Source organism: Brassica napus, chromosome C5 (genome assembly GCF_020379485.1).
Source record: "Brassica napus cultivar Da-Ae chromosome C5, Da-Ae, whole genome shotgun sequence".
Lineage (NCBI taxonomy): Eukaryota > Viridiplantae > Streptophyta > Magnoliopsida > Brassicales > Brassicaceae > Brassica > Brassica napus.
The window spans coordinates 120,284-141,961 of NC_063448.1; the positions used below are offsets into that span (position 1 = coordinate 120,284).

Consider the following 21,678-nt stretch of genomic DNA (forward strand, 5'->3'; position numbering starts at 1 on the left):
ATGTGTTATTAACAAATATGACATTTCTTATGTGGCAACACCATATTCATTCTCACATTCTCTAGGTAAAAGTCATCTCTTTACTAGATTTATTACATATTTTGCCACTACTCATTAATTGGTGCTTAACATAATATTTTAATCATATTAATTGGTAACTAGCGATTTAAAACCAATTTGAGATAAGAACTCTCGCCTTAACGATTTAAAACAGGTTCGGGACAAGAACTATGCCTTAACGTATGTTGTAATAATTTAACGTTTAATTTAATGTTACTTTCGTGACATATCTACTAATCACAACATATTGCTGTCTACTCACGCATGAAACATGTATATCAAAACCGGTTATCTGAATTGGTTTTCATATCACATAGAAAATATTTGATCAAAACCGGTTATTTAAAAGGTACACGCATGAAGAGATCTATGCAAAAATGTTTGAATGTAACTATGGGTCTGAATTATACTCGATATCAAAGCCAGTTTAAAAAATGTTTGAATGTAACTATGGGTCTGAAAAGGTTTATGATCATACTTGATTTCAAAACCGGTTTAAAAACTTCATACGGCAATCACGTCAATTATTGCCAATTCATATAGACGTAAAAAAAAGAGAGTGATTGATTTAAAATTTAATTGTAGCAACCAAATTTAATGATATGATCCTAGGTGATAACTGATTGATTTAAAGTTGGCTTACATATTTCCAAAGTTGATATCACGTGATCACCTTGCGCAAGGTGAAATTCTTTCATCATGAATTTACTCATTTTATTTTAAGTCTGCTTACATATTTTCAAAACTGATTGATTTGAAACTAAATATCGTTGACCAGATTAACTCTTTGTTTCCTATTATTCCATGTGATTTGACAAGCAATTAATAAGGTAAGTTATCAAAATTCCATATTAATTTAATGCATTAAGTATAGTTTGAATGTAGAATTCATGTTCACCGTATTCGGTGAAACCCAACAAATCTATTATTTTCTTGCAAAAGAAGATGAAAACAATATAACATCGGTTCACTTTAGTACACATCCAGATCAATTAAGAAATATAAATAAGGAAGACAAAATATTATTTTTTCCAATTAGCTTCAACGCTTTTATTACCTTCTGATTGTACATAATAACTCTGAATTAGTGATTAACGTTATTGATTCGACGATCAAGGAATAAGGTACGTTCTCAAAATTCTATATTAATTATTGTTACAAAAATTAAAATAACCGGTTAGATATGCAAGTATACCCTAGACCCATCCATTGCATTTATAAATACATGGCCTTATAGCTACACCTCCACACCACCGTCTCCTTCTCAAAACATCCTTACCAAAACTTTCGAGTTTGCACATCACTCATGGCGGGCTTTAACTTCGTAGCAGATGTGAAACATTTTAAGACAATGTGGAGAGTGAGGGTTAGTATTGTTCGATTGTAAAAGCAATACTGTGCTGCTGGTGGCCTAACCATTGAAATGGTTCTCATTGATTCTAATGTTATTATTATTGTTTTTTACTAAGCTGATACTTTGTTATGTCTCTTTATAGGATTGCAAATCATGAGTTCTAAAGACACTTTTCAGTTGTGGTTTTATCAGTTTTTTTTTAATTTTTGTTTCTTTATAATTTGATTTTTTAGTATTTTATTATTCTATTATCTATTTTTTTTTCTTTTTTTATATATTCATAATTTATATTATGAAAAAAATATTGCTTGTGTTTTATTTTATCATAAAGTTATATTAAATATATATAAGTCTTTATTTACTCTCACATTTATTTAAATTCAAATATATTTAAATTACACCAATAAATTAAACAATATAATTTAAAAATTATAATCTCTTTTGATCAATAATCCCGCGCAGGTAGGACTCGTGATATAAAAATATGATGTGGGTCCATGCAACCGCGCAGATTTTTGTTTTCATTTATTTTTGTATAAATATTTTGTTTTCAATTCTAAATTAGTATATATTATAATATATATGTGTCTATCAATTTTTAAAACATAATAAGTTTACTGTATATTTTTTTATTGAATAGATTGTTTCAAACTTTCACATGTATTTGTATCTTTTTCTATATATATATTTTCGGATTATTATTTCATTATTAAAATCATAACTATATATATAAAGATTAGTAAAATATTGTTTTATTGTCATATTCAAAGATATTGTAACATTTCATAAATTTATAAAGTTTTTAAAAAATTAAACTTTTCGCTTCATAAATTTATATTATCGAGTAAATAATTAAACATTAGTTTTTGTTTAATTTTTAGAATAAACTTTATAGTTTAAATTTTTTTTCATTGGTTTAAGGTAGTAAAGATTAATCATTGTTAGATAATATGATTTTTGTTATTTAAAAAAAAATCTTTATAATTTTAAAAGTTAACTTCGACAAATATTTAAATATTTAGCATATAGAGGTATAGTATTACAATATTAAATTATATATATTTAATTTATATTATCTATAAATCTAATTGATCATCTATTGTTTAAATCCAATTATTGATAGTCTAATAAAAAATTTTGGTTGGTCCAAAATTTAAATGATAAGATTAGATATTAAATGTAACATAACTTTTTAGGAATAAGTCCATTAGGTCGATTAGTTGTTTCTCTAGATTTCTTCCTAAAAACCAAAAGACTCGTTTTACTCTGGACATTATTTAAACATGTTCCTGTGGAATGTGGTGGGATCACAGGTCACAGGGGTGGAAGCCTTAAAGGCATTCTCGGATAACTTCTTAACGCCGTACCATCCCACCACAAGCAGAAGCAATGTAGAAGACCAGGAGCGGAGAGTACACACATTGCGATTGCAGCTGAAAACAGCTGAAGAAGAACTCGAACGGATCAAGAGTTGAGAAAGATAAAGGCTTTGTTCTATCCCTTTAGAAGAAAATCTAAAGTTTCTTTTATCGTTGACCACAGTCTCTCGAAATTCATTTGCTTCCTACATTGCGTCTTCTGTATCTTCTCCTTGTCTCTGTTTCTGAACTATATATATGGGTGGAAAAGTATTTAAGTTTTTGTTTGCATTCTTTTCAATGTGCTACTCTTTACAGGATAGAGGGATCAAACATAACAATCTTTTGCCTTCTGTTATGTTTGTGCAGTGTTTTCAGTTATAATACAACGAAGACTGCGTATATTTTTTTTTCTGTTAGAAAGGAATAGTAGTGAAGGGGTGTTTTCATCCAAAAACATAAATGTGATGCTGCTAAAGAACTAAACAAGTGTATAGGTGTGTCCCTAATTGATGAACTCGAAACATGGTGGAAGAAACTTCAAATACATTAACCAGTTTGTACACCACAAATATGAATTATCTTTATTCTTTATATACCCCCCACCCAATGTGTAAAAGTTAAACCATTAACCAATTTTCAACTCTCAATAAATAAATATCCACAACACCACTGGTTCAGTAACTTATATGTCAAATGGTTAGATTCTCCTGTATGGCTATGAACGATCCGACAATGTTACCTCCCACGTCCGGGAACGCCTCACTCCCAGGTAGTGGTCGGACTTTGCCTTTGCGATCCACTTCCACTGGATACTTTAAAAGATGTCCTCTCATGTCTGACACTTCTTCAGCTGCAAACTGTTCCCAGTTTCTCTCCCCCATTGTTCTCACTTTCCTTACACATTCTATACTCTCTGGTTGGGTGAAACAGTCATCTAATGTTGCCATATGCTCTGCCCACAGCGACATTCTGTATCCATATATCTGCACACATAAAAGAAGAAGCCAATGATCCTAACTTTAGAACCGGAAAAAATGAACTCGCAACTGATTATGTGGTTATTATCATCGGGATGTACCTGACCCCTTGGACCAGAATGTTTCCTTGCCCATGTATGCTGTGGCTGATAAGCTCCCATTGCAATCTCTGTATCTCTTGTGCCTTCCATTGATCGCTGGTTTATATTTGCCGATCCAATTACTACGTATTCATCATCTACGACCATCCCTTTCGAGTGAACATAGATCATAAACCTTCTGCTTTTCCGACTCAATGCCTGCCATACCATTATCAGGAATCATCTTCTCAGCAACATGATCAATCAAATTTACATGACAGTCTCGGATTCAGTTTATTACCTGAGGAGTGTTTGCGTTGCTTGGACTTCCTGTTCCCGAGTTATCGATTCCATCCACCATTTCTCTGTTGCCAAGACAGAAGAAATTGAGGTAATCTTGTGGGGAGAATGCTCCCTCAAGTCCGGTCTCCACTAACGCCTTGTAGATAGTTTCATACATCATCTGCATTGTCTTGTGCTGCAACGATTGACATTCAGTGTTTCAATATTCTCTGCTTAGTTTCGTGATTTCTAGACAACAAGAGCATATTTACTCGGAAATAGGTACCTGCCAATAAAGAATCCTCTGGGTAGCAGCACCAGTTGGAACACCTTCTGGCCACATTGGAATGACTATATATGCAGCAAAGCGTTCATTTGCCCTTATCTTTTCAGCTATCTTCAACGCAATTTCCATAGGAATCAAATTATTAGCACCTACACAACAAAAGCAACGTTGAGAGCCAATTACAACTCCTAAAAAAAATCAAGAAAAATTAGAGACACACAAATAAAAAAAAAAGTAAGCTAAAGCTTTGTACAAAGTTAACAAGTAGATGGTAGTCAAGTAACACGTGACACAATATAAAGTACGCAGACAAAAACGTATGAGGCCTATCCTAGGCTAGGATAATGAAATCATAATTGTAAGGAAAAATTAAAAAGAACTTAGTTTTCTTTGTATTCTTGAAATAAACAAGCAGAGATATGTAACTGAACCTATGTCCTTGTGCGCATTCCAATTGTAGGAAGACCCAATGAAATATTGATTCTCAATATATATGAAATGTTGAGCTGCACGAATTGCCTTGACATAGGCTGTGTGTATGCTCATATCAATGAGCACGTTCTTCCCACACACCAAGTTCTATCCAAAACAAAAGCTTTTCAGGATTAATTTTTCAAAATATTTAGACATCCAAGCACAAAAGAAAAGATTTTCAAGTCACCTTGTATGTAGCATCTTTTGGATCCTTTGGGAAACCTTTTACAGAGTTTGAATCGATTGAACGGAAAATCTGAATCAAACCAGCAAAAAACATCAGATTAGCCTGCGTAATATGAACCACGACTATATTTTACCAACATACAAAAAATTGTTTTCCTGGACAATTCAAAATATGTATGATAGTATGACATATTTCATCGACTGTGCATGATAGTCTCAATGAAACCACTATATAAAGGTAATCCTGAAAGACCCATTTCATATCGATGGCTAGATAACAGTATAAAGAGAAGAAATAGGTACAAGGAAACTGATGTCAGACGTTATCTTGCTAAACGAATCTAGTCACTAATTAGCATATGCTCAATCAAGATAGCAGACACATATTGGTTGGTTTCACATAAATGCTTAAGTTCATCAACTCTTTCTATTCATCTCTAACTCCAACGCAATGCTAAAGACTGTTAATCATGGTTTCGTTAAAATACTCAGCCTCTCAGGTCTTCTTCTAGACAGTATCAGTTTTGATATTCTTACCTGAACATGCCAAGCCTCAGGATCGTTCTCGCTAATAGTAGGGGTATCCGAAACTCCTACTATATCTGGAATCCTATCGATCCTCAACAACGCATCATCATAGGATGTCTTAAACTTCTTGATCCCGCTAGGCTTCGCAGCCTTCAACCACCTCTCCTCGAAGTTGGTTAGCACATCATATGCAGCCGGGCCATCAATCTTACTGTGCAAGTCATGCCACGGCTCTCTTGGACATCCAGAAAGGTTTCCCTGATGAGATGATGACAAAAACTTAAGGTTATCCCATCCAGAAAAAAAAATAAGATTGGGTACCATTTTTTTATCAATCTTCCAGCTCAATAAATTTTTACAAATGAAAAAATCCACCAGGAGGAGCTATGCAAGAATGTGAAGAGCTCAAGAAAAGGATTTGGAGAAGATTAGGAAGACAAGTCCTTTTGTAAAGAATCATAAACTAGCTATCTGGTTATATATGATACAAAGATCGTATTTTAGGGGGAAAAGAAGTCCTAGCTATCATTCAAGGTGATCGCTTACTACGTAACTGCCAAGAAAGCTACGCAATATTCTAAAACGAAAGAGGATATTAACAAACTGTACCGTAAAGGTAGGGTTGTGAAAATCATCTTTATGAATTGTTTGAAGTGTCCTAAACAAAGGATGTTGAGGAGTGTCATATCGGCCATCACACAGATCAAGCCCACCGACGAAAGCTACAATTTTCCTTCTGTTAGCACCAGCATCGGCATCCACTATTACGTTTTTTTGGTGGTGTGTATAGATTGTCCCAACTTCCTGATAGACCAAAATTTAGTTAGAAGCTGGATACCTAGTTTAACACACACAAAAGAAAAGAAAGTGATACTCTACCCTCTGCTTGACCCAACTATGTCGCTTTCCAGCATTACGGGGGCAGAGCAGGACTTGAACTGAGGAGTGCTTGAAGAAACGGCGTGTCTCCTCATCATGCGTGGCCATAACACCGTCCTGTACCGTTACCAAGATGAGTCAAAAGATTTAAAAAAAAACTAGTATGCTCTAGATAAGAAGAAATGTCAAAGAAACCAGAAACTCTAAATATGTCAGACTTGTACACACTAGATATGAAATAAAAATCAGAAAATAAAGAAGAAGAAAACAAAAAGAAGTGGTAACGTACTGTTTTATAACCCAAGATGCTTCGTGAAGTTGGATCATCCCAAACCAAAAGCAGGACTCTCACACCTTCTTGGGACTTTGATCTTAGGAGCTCACCAAGAGTACATGCTGACGCAGGACCTACTTTATCCCGAACCAGCCTAACTTTGTGCCAGACTGACCAACCAGTGATATAAATTAAACGCCTGGCCTGGCGTATGGCATCAAACATGTCATGCCAGCACTTGCCATGTTGGTAAGACATTCCATTGTCTAGTCTAATACCAGGGAGCATACCTTCAGGGACATGAGCATCTTGGTACAAGGTCACAGTTCCGCCTTTTCTAAGGGGAAAATAAGTTCCGGGCACGCCCTGGTAATCAGGACCAGCCCCAACACCATGATGATAAACACTAAGTTTCTCCATAGGAGTATACTGGATGGATAGTGATAAATTAGCACCAGGTTTACAAGGCTTGCCGTTACTGCTAAGAATAGGAAAAGTGCCTTCAATTTTGGCGCCAGAGTAGATCTGTTCGACGGGGATAGTAACCAAACCAATAAGCTGAGAACCAACAACATCACTGTCTTTAACAACAAAATGAACTTCAGCAGCATGATGAGCAACGGGAACATAAAAATGCTGCATCCAGACAGGGTTTTCACTGTTGCTCATAACGTAGGTTCTACCAATAACAGCACCAGCGACAGATACAGAGACGTAAGGATCACTGGTAATTTTCCTGTTGAGCTGGCCTCCAAAAACGTCACCGAGAGTCTTATGGAACATGTCCATGTTAGGGAGGTTTTTGGCATGATAGATCCAGATGTCAAAATTACCATGGAGCAAAAGGACCTTCAAGGAGCCTTTACCAAAGAGGGTCATACGCATGTCGACACCATGAGGGGATTCAGAGGAAGCATAGCCAGAAGAAGAGGAATCAACGCGGTCTAAGATAGGGAGGTGAGAGTTGCTTGGAAAGGAGCTGTTAGGGTAACCATACAAATCGGCAGGACGGGAAAGCCAGGAGTTGGAAGGGTAGGAAGAGAGCTGAGGTTTGTCAGAAATGCGGAGGCCACCAAGAAGTTCATCGTAAGAGGGAGCAGAATTGCTTACGTTATCATTAGGCACAGAAGTGAGACAGTCTTGCCTGCGGTATTCTGGAAAGGCTTGAGTTTTAGAGGGGGGAGGAGGAGGAGGGTCTTGGGGTTTAGTTTCAGGAGGGGCGTATCGGGGAGGCTCTTGATAGGGATAGTGAGGAGGAGGAGGAGGAGGAGGAGCATAGGTGCCCTGGGGATGAGGAGGATAAGGAGAAGGGTAAGGAGAAGGCTGGTAGTCGAAAGAATGGCGGTGATACTCAGGAGATGATGATCGTGGGGGGTAGTCCAATGGGCCAGAATGAGAGCCTGAAGCGTGCTGGTGAAGCGGAGGAGGCGAAGCATATGGTGGTGGTGCGTAAGGAGGAGGAGGAGGGTAAGGATAATAAGGTGGAGGAGGAGGATGTTGGTATTGCTCTGAACCGGGACCCGGAGGTCTGTAAGGAGCTGGTGGGTATTGGTAAGAAGGTTGGTATGGGTACTGCGGATAAGGGTAGGGATATCGTGGTCCATAATTCTCCATTTTCTATCTATCTAACCTAACCTAACAACACTCGGATCTGCGAAATCAATAGTTAAGATCAATCGCCGCTGAATCAAAATGTGTTTTATAGACAGAAACAAGAGAGAAATGGGATTTTTGTATTTCTTCCAAAACTCTTTTAAGGGTTTGCAATTATCTATTTAACAGACTCCGACGAAACTTACCTGAGGAAATGGTGGGACCTTCGGAGACGAAACGCACGCGCAGAGAGGAGAGGAGACGAGACGAGACGAGACGATTCTAAGGAATAAACACTCCTACGCGTCTTTCTTTTTCGTGTCTTTAACAACCGGCTATTCCAGGTTCCCCCACAATCTTTGTTTCTCCTTGTTTTTGCATGCCACTTTATTTAGCCCGTTCCACCTTTCCCGCTTTAACACGTGTATTATAATTCTATCTGTGTATCTAGGTCCCGCGGGGTGTGAGAGTATTTTTAAGAAATATATATTATATTTTGGTTCTTATAAATAAACTGTAAATTTTATAAAATAATTTTGTAAGCTATAATAAATGATTTTATAAATCTTATAATAATTTTGTATATCACTATAAATGATTTCTAAATCTTTTTAATTTTTTAGAATTTGTGTGCAAACTTTACAAAACATAACAATTATAATATATTAATATTCATATAATGTTTTATATAAAAATATAAAACTACTAATTATTTTCATACTTTATATAGGTTAATAAATAATTTCTAACAATTAAATTGATAAATCATTATACACACTTTCTATAAATTTCATAATCAATTACTATAATCATTACATGTAATATTTTTGGGCTGTTTGGAAACTAACATTAATTGTTTGCAAAAAAAACTTGATTTCTTTTTTAATATATACTAAGTAAAAAAATTATCTGCCATAATATATAGGATCAGATCTCGAAGGAAATACCATATGACTTATTATTTTTTCCAGCCAATTATATGATGAACTTTTTTTTTTTTTTTTTGTCGGCATATGATGAACTTTTTTACGAAGGAAATATATAAGCATAGATAAAAAAATTAAACATAATAGATTGTTATTCTCTTCTTTTTTTTTAGCAACAAATAGATTGTTATTCTCAAAATCTTACAAGTTACGGCAAGCTTTTGTTCATCAAATATTGAAAAAATCAGATAATTGATTTCTTTGGCTAATAAATATAGGCAGAGAATATCACTCCCACGTCACCGCAAGTGGGCTTCTGACCTTGTGCTTGTCAGATATCCAAACCAAAGCTCCAAATGAAGAAGATGAGTTTCTTGATGCTTCTGCAGCGAACGTCACCGTATAACTCAGCCTCTCACGAACCTTTTGGAACTTTAGAACCTTGGGCTCCACCCTCACCTCCACACCTTTTGGTTCCTCAACGTGAGCCATATACTCACACGCCGGCGACCCAACGTTCGTCACGGTCCTCCTATATGATCTCACCGTTTTCAACTTCGCGCCATTGGCCAAGTTAACGGCGAAGGACGGATAGTTCAAATCACCAGGACTAGCAGGACACGTGTAGTTGGTGCCGGAGAACAAGAGTATCCTCTCGCTCGTGTAATCTAAGCTGCACAAGTAGTTCAGATAGTCGACGGTTGAGAGGTCGTATACCAGTCCTGGATCTACCGCTCTGGTTGGATCCACGTGTCCAGCTCCAAAATCAAAAGCTGTTGCCGCCGAATTGGGTCCCGCGCCCATATCTCCGATCGGTTGATTCCTGTTGTCCGTTGTACTCGCCGTCGTCAAGAGCGCCGATTTAATCATCGCCGGTGACCAGTCGCCGTGAACAGATTTGATTAGAGCGGCGATTCCGCTGACGTGTGGACAAGCCATGGAGGTTCCAGAGATGATGTTGAACTGGACGCGCCTCTGGTCTGATCTTAGGAGGCTAGGGCTCGAGAACGGCGACCAACCGGCTAGGATGTTCAAACCGGGCGCTGAAATGTCCGGTTTAACTATTTCCGGCCCGGCGACACTAGGTCCCCTGGATGAGAACGCCGCGACGATCGGAGCTCTCGCACCGTACTCTGTTCCTCTGAATCCAATTGATGCGACGGTGGCGTTTGCCGTACCACCTCCGCCGGCGATGTACTTCAGCAAGACTACTCCGTCAGAATATCCGATAGAGACCGCCGGTAAAACGTGAGGATCAGCTAGGAGCTCCTCTCCTTCCGTCACTCTGCTCACCAGAAGCATCGCTACGCCGCCGTTCTGTTTCACCTCTTCTCCCTTGGTCGTTCTGCCGCCGGCTCCTCTCAAGCAAATGACGATTTTACCCTCGACAAGTTCTCTCCTGAGCGAGTTCCTAATACAGAACTCGGCCCCGCTTCCTCCTCCGGCCGTTGTGTTAAACGCTAAAGACAGATTCTCAAAGCCTCTCCCTTTGTACAAGGACGATCCAACTATCTTTTTACCGGTCCCGATACGGACAATCGCCGGAAACGTTCTGTCAGTATAACTAGCGGCAACAGTCATCAACCAAGGGGCTCCGTTACTCACTGTGGATTTAGCTGGACCCGAGTTACCAGCAGAGCAAGATACGAAAACGTTCTTCTGCATCGCTCCAAACGCAGCGATGGCGATAGGGTCGACGTAGAACGGACGTGAAGAACCACCTAGCGAGAGAGAGATCACATCGACACCGTCTAAGATGGCTCGGTCAATGGCTGCCAATACGTCGGTGCTGGCGCAACCTAACGCCCAACAAGCTTTGTAAGCAGCGATCCTCGAACTAAACCTCATTCCTGAAGCGAAACGGCCTTTTGCTACCCCGAAATAACTCGCTTTCCGGACAATGTCTCCCGCAGCTGTAGATGCCGTATGCGTCCCGTGTCCTTGTGCATCTCGTGCCGACCTAAAGAATCAATCGATTAGTCACGCTTTTTTTTTTTGTTACAAGGATGACAATTGTAATGAAAAACAACTTAACCCATATGAAATATTCAAAATAACCAAAAAATATTATTTTAATTTGAATAGTAAAAAAGAAAGAAATTACTACGCTGTTTGTATGAAAATACTATTGTTTTAATTCGAAAGTCTTTAGTCGAAAAAGAAAGAAAATACTTGGCATTATTAAAATTACTAGTTAATTTTTCAACCATATACTATATATATATATATCTAACCTGAAGTCAGTGGTTTCGTTGATTTTTCCAACGATGGATTCGTAGCCTTTGTAATACGCGCCAGCTCCAATGATCTTCTTGTTACACGACGAAGAAGAGAAGTTTGTGCCTTCATCGCACGAACCTCTCCATCTAGACGGGACTGGAGGCATGTGCGTGTCTCGGAAGCTCACGTGCTCCGGCGAGATCCCTGTGTCCACAAGGCCGATGATAACGTCGGAAGATAGACTCGTCTCGTTCCAAAGTCTGATCCCAAACTCGAGACCAAGAAACTCGTGAGAATGGGTTGTGTGTAGAGACAGGAGCTCGTCTGGATACGCCGAGATAAACCCTCGTGAGTTCTTCACTGTCTCGAGCTGGTCGTCGGTGAGAGTCGCGGAGAAACCGGACATTGCATTCTCGTAAATATAGTGGATCTCGGGGAGGGCAAAATCATTGTCGTCTTGGATATTACTATCTGTTTGGAGTGAATTCAGAAGCGAAGAAACGATGTCTTTGGTATTGGTTTTGACAGTGTGGATCACGTAGGTTTGTTTAAAGGACGAAGCATTTGATGTGAAGAAAAGGAAAAAGAGGAAGAGTAATGATCTGATGAACATCATGGGACGGTTATCGCAAAAGGGAAAGAAGAGCATTAAAGAAGTAGATAGATGTATCTATGATCTCGTCTCTATGTTGTATATAAACACATAAAAATATATGGGCTGACGTGTGAATACTGTGGAGCTGTAAGCTGAGGAAAATGTGACCTCAAAAAGAACAATCATAAAAAAGAAATGTTTTTTTTTTTTTAACTCAATGAAATACGTGATACTATATGAGTTTGTAACTGTCGCTGTTATGTGCGTTTGTTACATAAATGTTGGCTTTAAGAGTCGTGCCTTCGTGGGTTCATTTATATTTTTACCAATAAAAGCAAGCTAGCAAGCATACACACGTATTGATTGAAATATAACGAAGAGTGAGGGATATTGTTTAGCCTTTGATATGTAAAATGCTTAGTTGGTTGATTCTGCATCCTTTCACAAATCATTGGTTGATTTCGCAAGGGAAATCACAATAAAGCTGAGTTATTCATTAATTTAATATCTCCATTGCACATGCTTATGGGTGTCATGCAAGTCGTACGTAGTGATTATTTATAACTCCACTGTGATAATTTCACCATATATATTAGCTAGTAAATACTACTACTAAATACTTGTGTTATTGTGATTCCACTTAACGTCGAAGAAAAGTTGTTCAAGCTAATTAGGTGGGTTAAAGAAATATAATAATACGAGAAAAACAGGTAGTACACTAGTTTTGATATTTTGAAGACGGACGGGGGGATGCAGCTTCCACCGCCGGTAGGTGGCATTAATGAGGGGGGACAATGCCATAATAATTGGGGCGTGACCTAATATCACTCATCATAATATGTTTTCTGACCTCTTCAATACTTTTACACTTCTTCTTATAATTCAAATCATTGCTTGTTCACACTTCACTGACCTTCTATCTCTCTTTCAGACCATCTCTTTTGTCTTGGCTTTGAATCCAAGTTGGAACACGTAAGCAACAACGACCAACCTTGTTGTTTTTATATTTTAGTATTTTAGTTTTCCACTCCTATGAACGTCAGAGATATTAATCGTAAAGACGTAAAGAGGATTGAAGAGGATTGAGATGTAAATACACCAAATAATTGGCTCTTCACAAGATCTTCATCTATACACCAAGAAGGTCTTGGACCGTCTAAAGTCTTCACACTGAGTAAACACAAACTAAGCTTTTTATTTTTCAATTTGAAAGTTCTTTTCACCAAAAAGTTAAAAGAAGAAAATGGTGCTGCCCAGGATCGAACTGGAGACCTTTTGCGTGTAAGGCAAACGTGATAACCACTACACCACAGCACCATATGCCTAGAGTTCCTAGTTGGTCATTAAAATTTTCGTACAGAAATAAAGCCTGTTAATAGAAAGAAGAAGAAAAAAAACAGCACATATGAAAAACAAAATTGAAGGTTTGGTCTTATTCGGGAGCGAAGAGGATGAGTGTGCTAATATTACTAACATCAATTATCACTTTATCAGTTACAATTCTCTCCCGCAGTCATGGATAAACGACGGGATTGTATATATTTTTGATGTTGCTAAGCAACTATTCGACAACTTCTCACAAGTTGCTCTCTTACTCAAGGCAAACCAAAACATGTTCTCCTCGTTTTCAAAGGATCAATTCAGATACTTTAGTATATAACCAATTCCCCCCCCCCCCTAATATTAGGACGAGGCAGCATTGCGAACATCTGAACACCGACCCGACCCATCAACATTGTGGTCAACTTCTACTAAGGTACATGAATCTCGTGATTGTTAATGTCCTTTTTCGATGAGAAACTTCCTCTTTTTCAAGAACCGGAATACATTTCAAGAGTTCCTAGGGAGAACACTTCTTCCCTCAGCCAAAGGTATAATTCTATTTTAACTGTCTAAACTTTTGCATCACAGTGACAATGAATCACTACCATTTACATATACATATATATATATATATGCCCGCTTTTGGTCTTGTTGTAACATTCAGACTGAAACACACCAAAAGTTGCTTCTCTATGGTTGATAGAACTCTCTTCAGTCTGCTTCTGAGCAACAAAAACAGCTGAATCCAATCTCACAAAACAAGGTGAATTTCTGCATTCAATGGGAAGAGAAATAATGTTGAGAACACAGACCCAATGCTGTTCTTGAAGAAACTCACCGTCTCTGCAATGTAAAATTGTTTTCCCAAATTGATAAGTGTTTTTCTTTTTATAATCACGAAAGCTTCTCAAATCTAAACCTTGAATTTAAAAAAAATAAAAATGGTCTACAGTGAGATTAATCTACTATCATCCATGGAATTGGTAGATAAGATCCAAAGCTCTCAACTTGGAGGCATTTGGGTCCAAATCGAACTGCCCGTAATAATAATCACGGCTACTCCTCTCTTCTGTCGCCGAAGTCTCCACCACCGCAGACGACGGAGACAGTGGCCGCTTCTTGGCCCTCTTGTTCCTTATAAAACACTCTCTCATCTTCTCCTCCACCTTCTCCACCGCCGAGTCTCTCTCATCTTCCATCGCTTCAGCCTCGCCCTCCCCTAATTGCATCGGATCGACGGAGGAGACAGAGTTATCAGATGCCGGCGATGGAACGGTGGACAAGAGCAAGGTGGAGAGGCGGTGGTGGGCTGTGCGGAGAGAGGAGGAGATTTGAAGGAGCTGGTTTCGTTCCACGGCGGTTCCAATTTGATGAGACATGAGTGTTGCTTGCTCCAGCGATGCTATCAGCTCAGCTACTGGCTTTCTGTTTCCCATGACCTTACTCTCTTTCTAAATTTTCTCCAGATATTTTGTGTGTTTTAGATTCTTTTAACAGAGAATCACAGCAGCAAGTACCAGAGTTTGGTCGGAAGAAGAGACCAAGTACTTGCCTTTTTGGGCCTTTTTCTCTCTTTTTATAAATGGGCTTTACTTGTGCAAATAAAGCCTACTCGCGAGGTTTGTAATCTGTTTAAATGAGGGGTATTCAGAAGAATAAAGAAGGGGTATCGAGAATATTTTTTTTCTGACCGGGACAAATTAGATTACTTTTGTTAAAGGGGGCAAACTAGATTACTCTCCTTCTAAAATGGACCTCTTCAAATCCAAATCCAGCTCATCAATAATCATCTGATTTTATATGGTCGTCCTTTGCAATAACACCATAGTGAAAAAGGTTGCCAATGAATTATGTTGACACTATATGTTTGGCTTTTATAAAATCATTTACATTGCATGTACACTTTTTTCCCAGACGTTTTATCTTTACAACAAATAAAGTGTTCTACGTGTGAGAGGGTTTGAAGATGTATATATTTTTCTGCATTTAGTGATCTGAAAAAATAATGAGCAGCTTAAAACATAAAGTTATCATAAAGTTATTCACAAAATAAATCAAATAGCACATTCATGCATTCACTCTTTAAAGAAGTGTGTAATTATCATAAAGTTATTCACAAAATGTTGTCTTGTTTTTTTTTTGCGATTCAAGAGTTTACCATTCTCATTCGAAATATAAGTTGTCAATATATATAGGTTTAATTTTTTTTTAAAATGCTAATCACAGTTTCTTTATTTTAATACCTTTCTAATGATCAGATAGCACGAGAATAAAGAATCATGTCACGTGAAGCAACCATTGTTTAAAAGATAATAACAGTTGTTTGTATGCCAAAGTAGCAACTCTTGAAAACTTAGGTGTCATTAGAGAGTTATTCGAGGAACAAAAGAAAAGACGATCTGCTGTTTTACCAATTGTTAGCAAAATTAAGTGGGGGCCCTTTTGTCCATAGCTCAGGCGAGTCGCACATGCTGCTATGTGTGGCATTTTTTTGTAATATCACTAAAGTAGAAGCACATGATAGTAATTGGAGCATTCAGTCTTTGGATTCAGAAAAAATTGAAATCGGAGCGACACGTAGCACATCCCAGTAAAGTAGCTCAGTTTGAAGCAGATCGAACGGTCCTACGGATCAAGACACGTCAATGAGTTGTGTAACGTTAAACAGATCTAACGGGTCAAATGAAATCTGGTAAGATCAACCACAGCCGTTGGATCCCTACAGGAAAAAAAAAGTTACCGCTTTTAAGGGCGTAGGGCTTTTCTTGGGAGCAGATCGACCCGACACTACTGTAATAGTATTATTATGTTTCCATAATTTTCATATTTTTGAAAGAAAGTAAATAAGCAAAGTAAAGAAATAAGGATTTTAAACAGAGATCGGGATTTGATCGAAGTCGTCTTTAGTTTTGTACTCTGTCCTACTTTGGACCTCTAATAAATATTCTCTCTCTCTCTCTCTCTCTAGATGGTGTTTGTGATTTGAAAATATTCAAATATTTAAATATATGAGCAAAAAAAGACAGGAGGAGAAGGAGGTGTTTGTGTTTTAATTTAATAGTCTTTTTTTTTGAGGAAGAGAAGTGAGCAGTTTGTATTTGTTTCTGCAAGATCTCTCAACAGCTCTCCCAGCTTTATTAGGTTCTTCTTCATCACATAACAAAACATTTTTTGGCGTCCTTGTCGTGTCTGCTGGGCAAGTAAGTAAGTATTACTATTATTCACGAAAACAATGTTCTAAATCTCAACTTTTGTCTCCCATAATTGCTTTGATTATCTTTCATTCAATGAGTGGTTTATTAAAAGTAATTCATTCATTCTGATTCCAAAGTTCCAAATCCACAAATTTGAATCTACTTCTCTCATTCATCGAGCTTTTTCTTTCTGGTTTAAAAGAATACCTCTAAAGTTAAAATCCTTTTTGGTTAACAAAAAAAAAAGATTGAATGATAATTATATTGAGATTCTGAATCTTCTTAAAGGTCGGCTTCTTCTTTGTGGTTGATGTTTATAATAGTCACAAAAAAAAGGGAGAGAGATAGAGCTAAAGTGATGACTAATAAAAAAAAAGCAGTTATCTCAAACTCAATTTTGCTTTTCTTTTGCCAAAGTTATTGTTTTTAACTCACCGATACAAGACAATTCTGTAATTCAGAAAGTAAGTAGTTTATCTCATTTCTGGTCTTCATCAGTTTCTAAACTCATTAGATTCTTTGTTTCTGTTTTTATTTCCCTCCCCCTTTCCTTTTGATATTTAACTTGAAAGATCAAATAATAATTCAATAAAATCTTAGCTTACCTTGTGTATTTCAGAGTTCCAAGTTGTGTTTCTCAATGGATGCATCATTTCTCAAAGTCAACTGCTAAAAACCCAACAAGGTAAAACACCCAAATAGATCCCCTTTTTTTAGGAAGATGATCATCATCATCATCCTTGACTAAATCCTCAAAACCCACTTCTTACTTGCTTACATTGATTAATGCTTTACTATAAGTTACAAAGTGGTTGTCTAATGAATTAAGACTTTGGGCGTTGACTTGTCTTCGAAGAAAAGTCTGCTGTAACTATCCATCACCAAATTCATTAACAAAAACAATACAACTTGCACCTTCCCCTTTTTTTCCTTTTAAGGAATTGGCTCCAATCACAACACTAACCTTTGCGAGTATTAGAAAGTTTTGGCATTGACAATGATTGGTTCTTTCTTAGGAGTGTGTGAATATATATTCATTCCGTGGCTGTCAATGAGTTTGCTTGTGTTTATTCTCATATGTTGTACTACTATATTAGGGGAGAGGGAGAAGCATTTAATGATAGTTCTGCCTCTAGAAACCACTCAGATTTGATATGTCGTGAGGAAACTTCATTCCTTTGTGATTCTGTTAGATGTTGTTTTCATCTCATCTCAACTCAACTCAATTTTTTTTTTAGTTTGTGTGTTCGTCTTCTAGTCCATAAAGTTTTCTTTCTTAATCTATAATTGCAGGCAAACTGTCTCCTGATCTGTCTGACACTTGAGAGTTTCAGATGAGGTAAAGTTCTATTCATCTCTCATCATGGACTCTTCTGTTTTGTTGATGATATACAAAGAACTTCATGGCTCAGTGAAGTTTTTGTTTTCTCTTTTCACCCAGGTCAAATTAAAACCCAAAGGGACAACAAAGCTTTGATTTGTATTCGAATGGGAACGATGGCAGAATTAGGAAGCATGGGAAAGTTTGAAGAGCAGCAACAGGCTAAACAGATAGTCTTATACAGAGAATCAGCTGAAGAATGGCTATCCCACGTCCATTCTCTCATCCCATCAGTCCTCCAAAAAGCCAAAACGGTTCCCAATTTCACAGGAAGATGGAAGACCATCATCTCCAAGATCCAACAGATCCCAGGCTGTTTATCCGACCTCTCAAGCCACCCTTGTTTCTCCAAGAACAAGCTCTGCAACGAGCAGTTGCAATCCGTGGCTAAAACACTCAACGAAGCCATGGAGCTCGCGGAGTTGTGTTCAGCTGACGAATACGAAGGGAAGCTGCGTATGCAGAGCGATCTCGATGCTTTGTCTGGAAAACTGGATTTGAATCTAAGAGACTGCATGGTTTTGATCAAGACGGGAGTTCTAGGCGAAGCTACGTTGCCTCTATACATCTCAAGCTCATCGGAAACACCCAAAATGTCAAGTCTAAAGGAACTCTTGGCGAGGCTTCAGATAGGTCACTTGGAATCAAAACACAACGCACTCGAAAACCTGATTCGGGTGATGGAAGAAGACGAGAAGATGGTGATGCCTTTGATGGGAAGGGGCAACGTAGCAGCTTTGGTTCAGCTGTTAACAGGTTGTACAAGAATCAGAGAAAAGGCGGTGACTCTGATCAGCGTACTAGCGGAATCAGGACACTGCGACGAATGGCTCGTCTCCGAAGGCGTGCTGCCTCCTCTGGTGAGGCTAGTCGAATCAGGAAGCCTCGAAGCCAAGGAGAAAGCTGCGATCGCGATCCAGAGACTGTCGATAACAGAGGAAAACGCGCGGGAAATCGCAGGGCAGGGAGGAATCAGGCCGCTGATCGAGCTCTGCAAAACGGGGGACTCGGTGTCGCAAGCCGCTTCAGCAGCTGCGCTGAAGAACGTATCGGGAGTAGCGGAGCTGAGGCAGTTGCTGGGGGAAGAAGGGATGGTGAGAGTGTCGATAGATCTTCTAAACAACGGGATACTGTTGGGATGCAGAGAACACATGGCTCAGTGTTTGCAGAATCTCTCTGCAGCGAGCGAATCTCTACGCGAAGAAATTGTTTCGGAAGGCGGAGTCCCGAGCCTCTTGGCTTATATCGACGGCCCTCTGCCGCAAGAACCGGCGGTTACCGCGCTGAGAAATCTAATCCCGTCGGTAAATACAGAGACGTGGGCGGCTCTCAACTTGCTTCCACGATTAGCGCACGTGCTAATGTCAGGCTCTTTAGGCGCGCAACAAGCAGCGGCGTCTGCGATCTGTCGATTCGGTAGCTCACCGGAGGCGAAGAGACTAGTGGGAGAATCAGGGTGCGTTCCGGCGATGGTGAAGCTTCTGGAATCGAAATCAAACGGGTGTAGAGAAGCGGCGGCTCAAGCGATTGCCGGACTGGTGACGGAGGGCAGAGTAAGAAGGGAGCTGAGGAAAGAGGGGAAGAGCGTGACGAACCTGGTGATGCTGCTGGATTCGAACCCTGGAAACACGGCCAAGAAGTACGCCGTGGCGGGGCTATTGGGATTGGCCGGGAGCGAGAAGAGTAAGAAAGTGATGGTCTCGTACGGAGCTATCGGTTATCTGAAGAAGCTCTCGGAAATGGAAGTGATGGGCGCTGATAAACTTCTCGAGAAGCTTGACAGAGGAAAGCTCAGAAGCTTCTTTCACCGCCGGTAAAACACACATACGAGGTTTAAAAGGGTGTTGTAACATGTTTTATATTTAACCGTTTTAAGTATGTCTTGGAACGCTATCAAAAAGCCCGTTGGGCTTTAACTCTCTTAAGCTGATAAATATATTCGGCTATCTATTAACTAACATATAAATATTCACTACCGAAAATTACAATCTTATTGCCTTATTGGTTGAGATAGGATAATACAGTACCATTTTACACAACATTGTTGTTGCTCAAAAGTTGGAGACATTGGTGCGGTCAAAGAAAAGACCAGATGGGTGCCCATTAGGGACCAAAGCCAGCTTCACAGGACTTGCAGCGCCTTCTTCAACTGTCAAAATCCCAGTGTTGAAGTTGATCTCTGTGTTTACGAAACCAGGACAAACGCAGTTGATGATGATTGTTTTGTTCTGCTTTGCCAAAACTCGTGTCAGTGCGATCACTCCAGCTTTCGATAGTATGTATCCAGACATTACTGTCGGCCAGCCTTTGTCTTGTAATGAGCCTTCTCTGTAATCCTTGAGGTACTCGTTCATCACTTCATCTATTTTCTCTAAAGTTAGATTCTCAGCATCACCCAGCACTCCTTTTGCCCATTCATTTGACACATTCTGTAGTCAATATAATACAATTTTTTTAAAAAATAAATAAACGAGAGTTTGGCGTAGCCAAAGCCAATGATAACATGATCTTTACTACTCTTTACCTGTAACATTCCCATGGTGGAAGCAATGCTGACGATTCTTGGGGAATCAGAAGCTTCAAGGAGAGGAATCATGGCCTCGCACATTCGCTTTACCCCGTAGTAGTTCGTCCTGATTGCCTCCTCCACTATCTCATATGTATCGCTCATTATCTTTGAAATATCGGTCGGTGCACCAGCCTGTCCATATTATATATATGACTTACCTCTCAAGCGTTACTTGTACAATTTTCTTGAACGAGATGGAAGTTTATAGGGGAAAAAAGCACCTCAGCAATTTGAGATTTAAGAACATCAACATTAACATTCGCCCCTCCAACTCCGGCATTATTAACCTGTAGATATGTATTACCAAACAAAGAAATCAGAAGAAAAAAAGAGTTTACATGGTCACTTTATGGAGTGATCAGATCATTACATTTAAGATTAAGCACTAAACATATATGAGATCCTGCCTAAATAATAACAAGTGTGATCTGTTGGAAAGGGAGTATCAACTGACTTAGATCTGCAAGTGAAACTGATAAATCCCAGACCAAAAGATAAAACCAGAAGAGATTTGATTGACAAAGATTATCAAATGTTACCAGAATATCGAGTTTCCCAAAGTGGGACTTAACAAAGGAAGCAAGAGAAGCGATGCTGTCTGGATTGGAGACATCAAGTAGGTGAAAGAGGATGGCTTGATCAGAAAAACCATTCTCTCTCTTGAGCTTTTCGACAGCTTCGAGACCCTTCTTCTCATCTCTAGCTGTTAGAATCACAGTCATCCCATTTTTAGCAAGTTGCCTGCAGATCTCAAACCCAATCCCTTTGTTCGAACCACTTACAACTGCAACTCTGGCGCACACAAATCATATGAAAAGAAACCAAGTTAACTATATTGAAATCTCAAGACGGATAAGCTAGAGAGAGAGAGAGAGAAGCACAAACCTTGAGTCTGCCATCGGATTGATCAGAATAGTCAATCAGCTATCTTTCTTCTTCGGCTTGAAATAAATATACAGCTTAACTAACAATCAATGAGGAGGCCGTTTCTGTATTTATTTATATTTCGTTTGTGTGGATAAGAATAAATAAGTGCCACATGCATGAAAGACACACACCGCTAGCTTTTACTATATTTTAATAAATTAATGATAAACACCAATGTCTCCAAAAGTATCACAGCAGAATATTGCCAA

General features: G+C 38.7%; 5 protein-coding genes and 1 non-coding gene across 15 annotated transcripts; 1 reads left to right on the top strand and 5 right to left on the bottom strand.

Moving 5' to 3' along the window:
- Positions 1-3,298: 3,298 nt before the first annotated feature.
- On the bottom strand, positions 3,299-8,498 carry LOC106358393 (phospholipase D beta 1). Its single transcript, XM_013798185.3, has 10 exons — positions 6,757-8,498; positions 6,468-6,584; positions 6,198-6,392; positions 5,598-5,846; positions 5,062-5,130; positions 4,832-4,979; positions 4,401-4,549; positions 4,134-4,310; positions 3,854-4,051; positions 3,299-3,758 (listed from the first exon to the last, which is right to left on the bottom strand). Exons 1-10 carry the CDS (start codon positions 8,353-8,355, stop codon positions 3,465-3,467), a joined length of 3,195 nt encoding a protein of 1,064 aa, XP_013653639.1. The 5' UTR covers positions 8,356-8,498; the 3' UTR covers positions 3,299-3,464.
- An 894-nt stretch (positions 8,499-9,392) lies between these two features.
- Positions 9,393-12,195, bottom strand: LOC106358392 (subtilisin-like protease SBT1.1). The gene is made up of 2 exons (XM_013798183.3): positions 11,495-12,195; positions 9,393-11,220 (listed from the first exon to the last, which is right to left on the bottom strand). The coding sequence occupies exons 1-2, from the start codon at positions 12,127-12,129 to the stop codon at positions 9,549-9,551; spliced, it is 2,307 nt and encodes a 768-aa protein (XP_013653637.1). The 5' UTR covers positions 12,130-12,195; the 3' UTR covers positions 9,393-9,548.
- Positions 12,196-13,319: 1,124 nt separating this feature from the next.
- On the bottom strand, positions 13,320-13,392 carry TRNAV-UAC. The gene has a single exon. It is a non-coding gene; the product is annotated as a tRNA-Val (tRNA).
- Positions 13,393-13,845: 453 nt separating this feature from the next.
- BNAC05G00250D lies at positions 13,846-15,039 on the bottom strand. Its single transcript, XM_048758494.1, has 2 exons — positions 14,349-15,039; positions 13,846-14,241 (listed from the first exon to the last, which is right to left on the bottom strand). The coding sequence occupies exon 1, from the start codon at positions 14,832-14,834 to the stop codon at positions 14,367-14,369; it is 468 nt and encodes a 155-aa protein (XP_048614451.1). The 5' UTR covers positions 14,835-15,039; the 3' UTR covers positions 13,846-14,241; positions 14,349-14,366.
- A 1,163-nt stretch (positions 15,040-16,202) lies between these two features.
- Positions 16,203-19,966, top strand: LOC106358388 (armadillo repeat-containing protein 3). 10 transcript variants are annotated; one of them, XM_048758500.1, is made up of 5 exons: positions 16,203-16,602; positions 17,212-17,277; positions 17,690-17,787; positions 17,886-17,931; positions 18,034-19,966. In XM_048758500.1, exon 5 carries the CDS (start codon positions 18,081-18,083, stop codon positions 19,788-19,790), a length of 1,710 nt encoding a protein of 569 aa, XP_048614457.1. In that variant the 5' UTR covers positions 16,203-16,602; positions 17,212-17,277; positions 17,690-17,787; positions 17,886-17,931; positions 18,034-18,080; the 3' UTR covers positions 19,791-19,966. The 10 variants fall into 10 exon arrangements, with proteins under 10 accessions (XP_048614457.1, XP_048614456.1, XP_013653623.2 ...); XM_048758499.1 differs by having other exon boundaries at positions 17,690-17,751; XM_048758496.1 differs by having other exon boundaries at positions 16,207-16,598.
- Positions 19,901-21,675, bottom strand: LOC106358390 ((+)-neomenthol dehydrogenase). The gene is made up of 5 exons (XM_013798179.3): positions 21,428-21,675; positions 21,082-21,334; positions 20,764-20,829; positions 20,498-20,674; positions 19,901-20,402 (listed from the first exon to the last, which is right to left on the bottom strand). Exons 1-5 carry the CDS (start codon positions 21,439-21,441, stop codon positions 20,025-20,027), a joined length of 888 nt encoding a protein of 295 aa, XP_013653633.2. The 5' UTR covers positions 21,442-21,675; the 3' UTR covers positions 19,901-20,024.
- Positions 21,676-21,678: the final 3 nt, after the last annotated feature.

What these genes read in the sequence shown, in the direction of transcription:
- LOC106358390 (XM_013798179.3), bottom strand. An exon ending in TTGGGAAACTCGATATTCTG is followed by an intron (nt 20,830 to 21,081) that starts GTAACATTTGAT and finishes ACATATCTACAG; the next exon opens with GTTAATAATGCCGGAGTTGG. An exon ending in CCACCATGGGAATGTTACAG is followed by an intron (nt 20,403 to 20,497) that starts GTAAAGAGTAGT and finishes TATTGACTACAG; the next exon opens with AATGTGTCAAATGAATGGGC.
- LOC106358393 (XM_013798185.3), bottom strand. Translation starts at nt 8,355, where the DNA reads ATGGAGAATTATGGACCACGATATCCCTACCCTTATCCGCAGTACCCA. An exon ending in ATAGTTGGGTCAAGCAGAGG is followed by an intron (nt 6,393 to 6,467) that starts GTAGAGTATCAC and finishes TTGGTCTATCAG; the next exon opens with GAAGTTGGGACAATCTATAC. An exon ending in CTGAGGCTTGGCATGTTCAG is followed by an intron (nt 5,131 to 5,597) that starts GTAAGAATATCA and finishes GGTTTGATTCAG; the next exon opens with ATTTTCCGTTCAATCGATTC.
- BNAC05G00250D (XM_048758494.1), bottom strand. Translation starts at nt 14,834, where the DNA reads ATGGGAAACAGAAAGCCAGTAGCTGAGCTGATAGCATCGCTGGAGCAA.
- LOC106358392 (XM_013798183.3), bottom strand. Translation starts at nt 12,129, where the DNA reads ATGCTCTTCTTTCCCTTTTGCGATAACCGTCCCATGATGTTCATCAGA. An exon ending in AACGAAACCACTGACTTCAG is followed by an intron (nt 11,221 to 11,494) that starts GTTAGATATATA and finishes TTGATTCTTTAG; the next exon opens with GTCGGCACGAGATGCACAAG.
- LOC106358388 (XM_048758500.1), top strand. Translation starts at nt 18,081, where the DNA reads ATGGGAACGATGGCAGAATTAGGAAGCATGGGAAAGTTTGAAGAGCAG.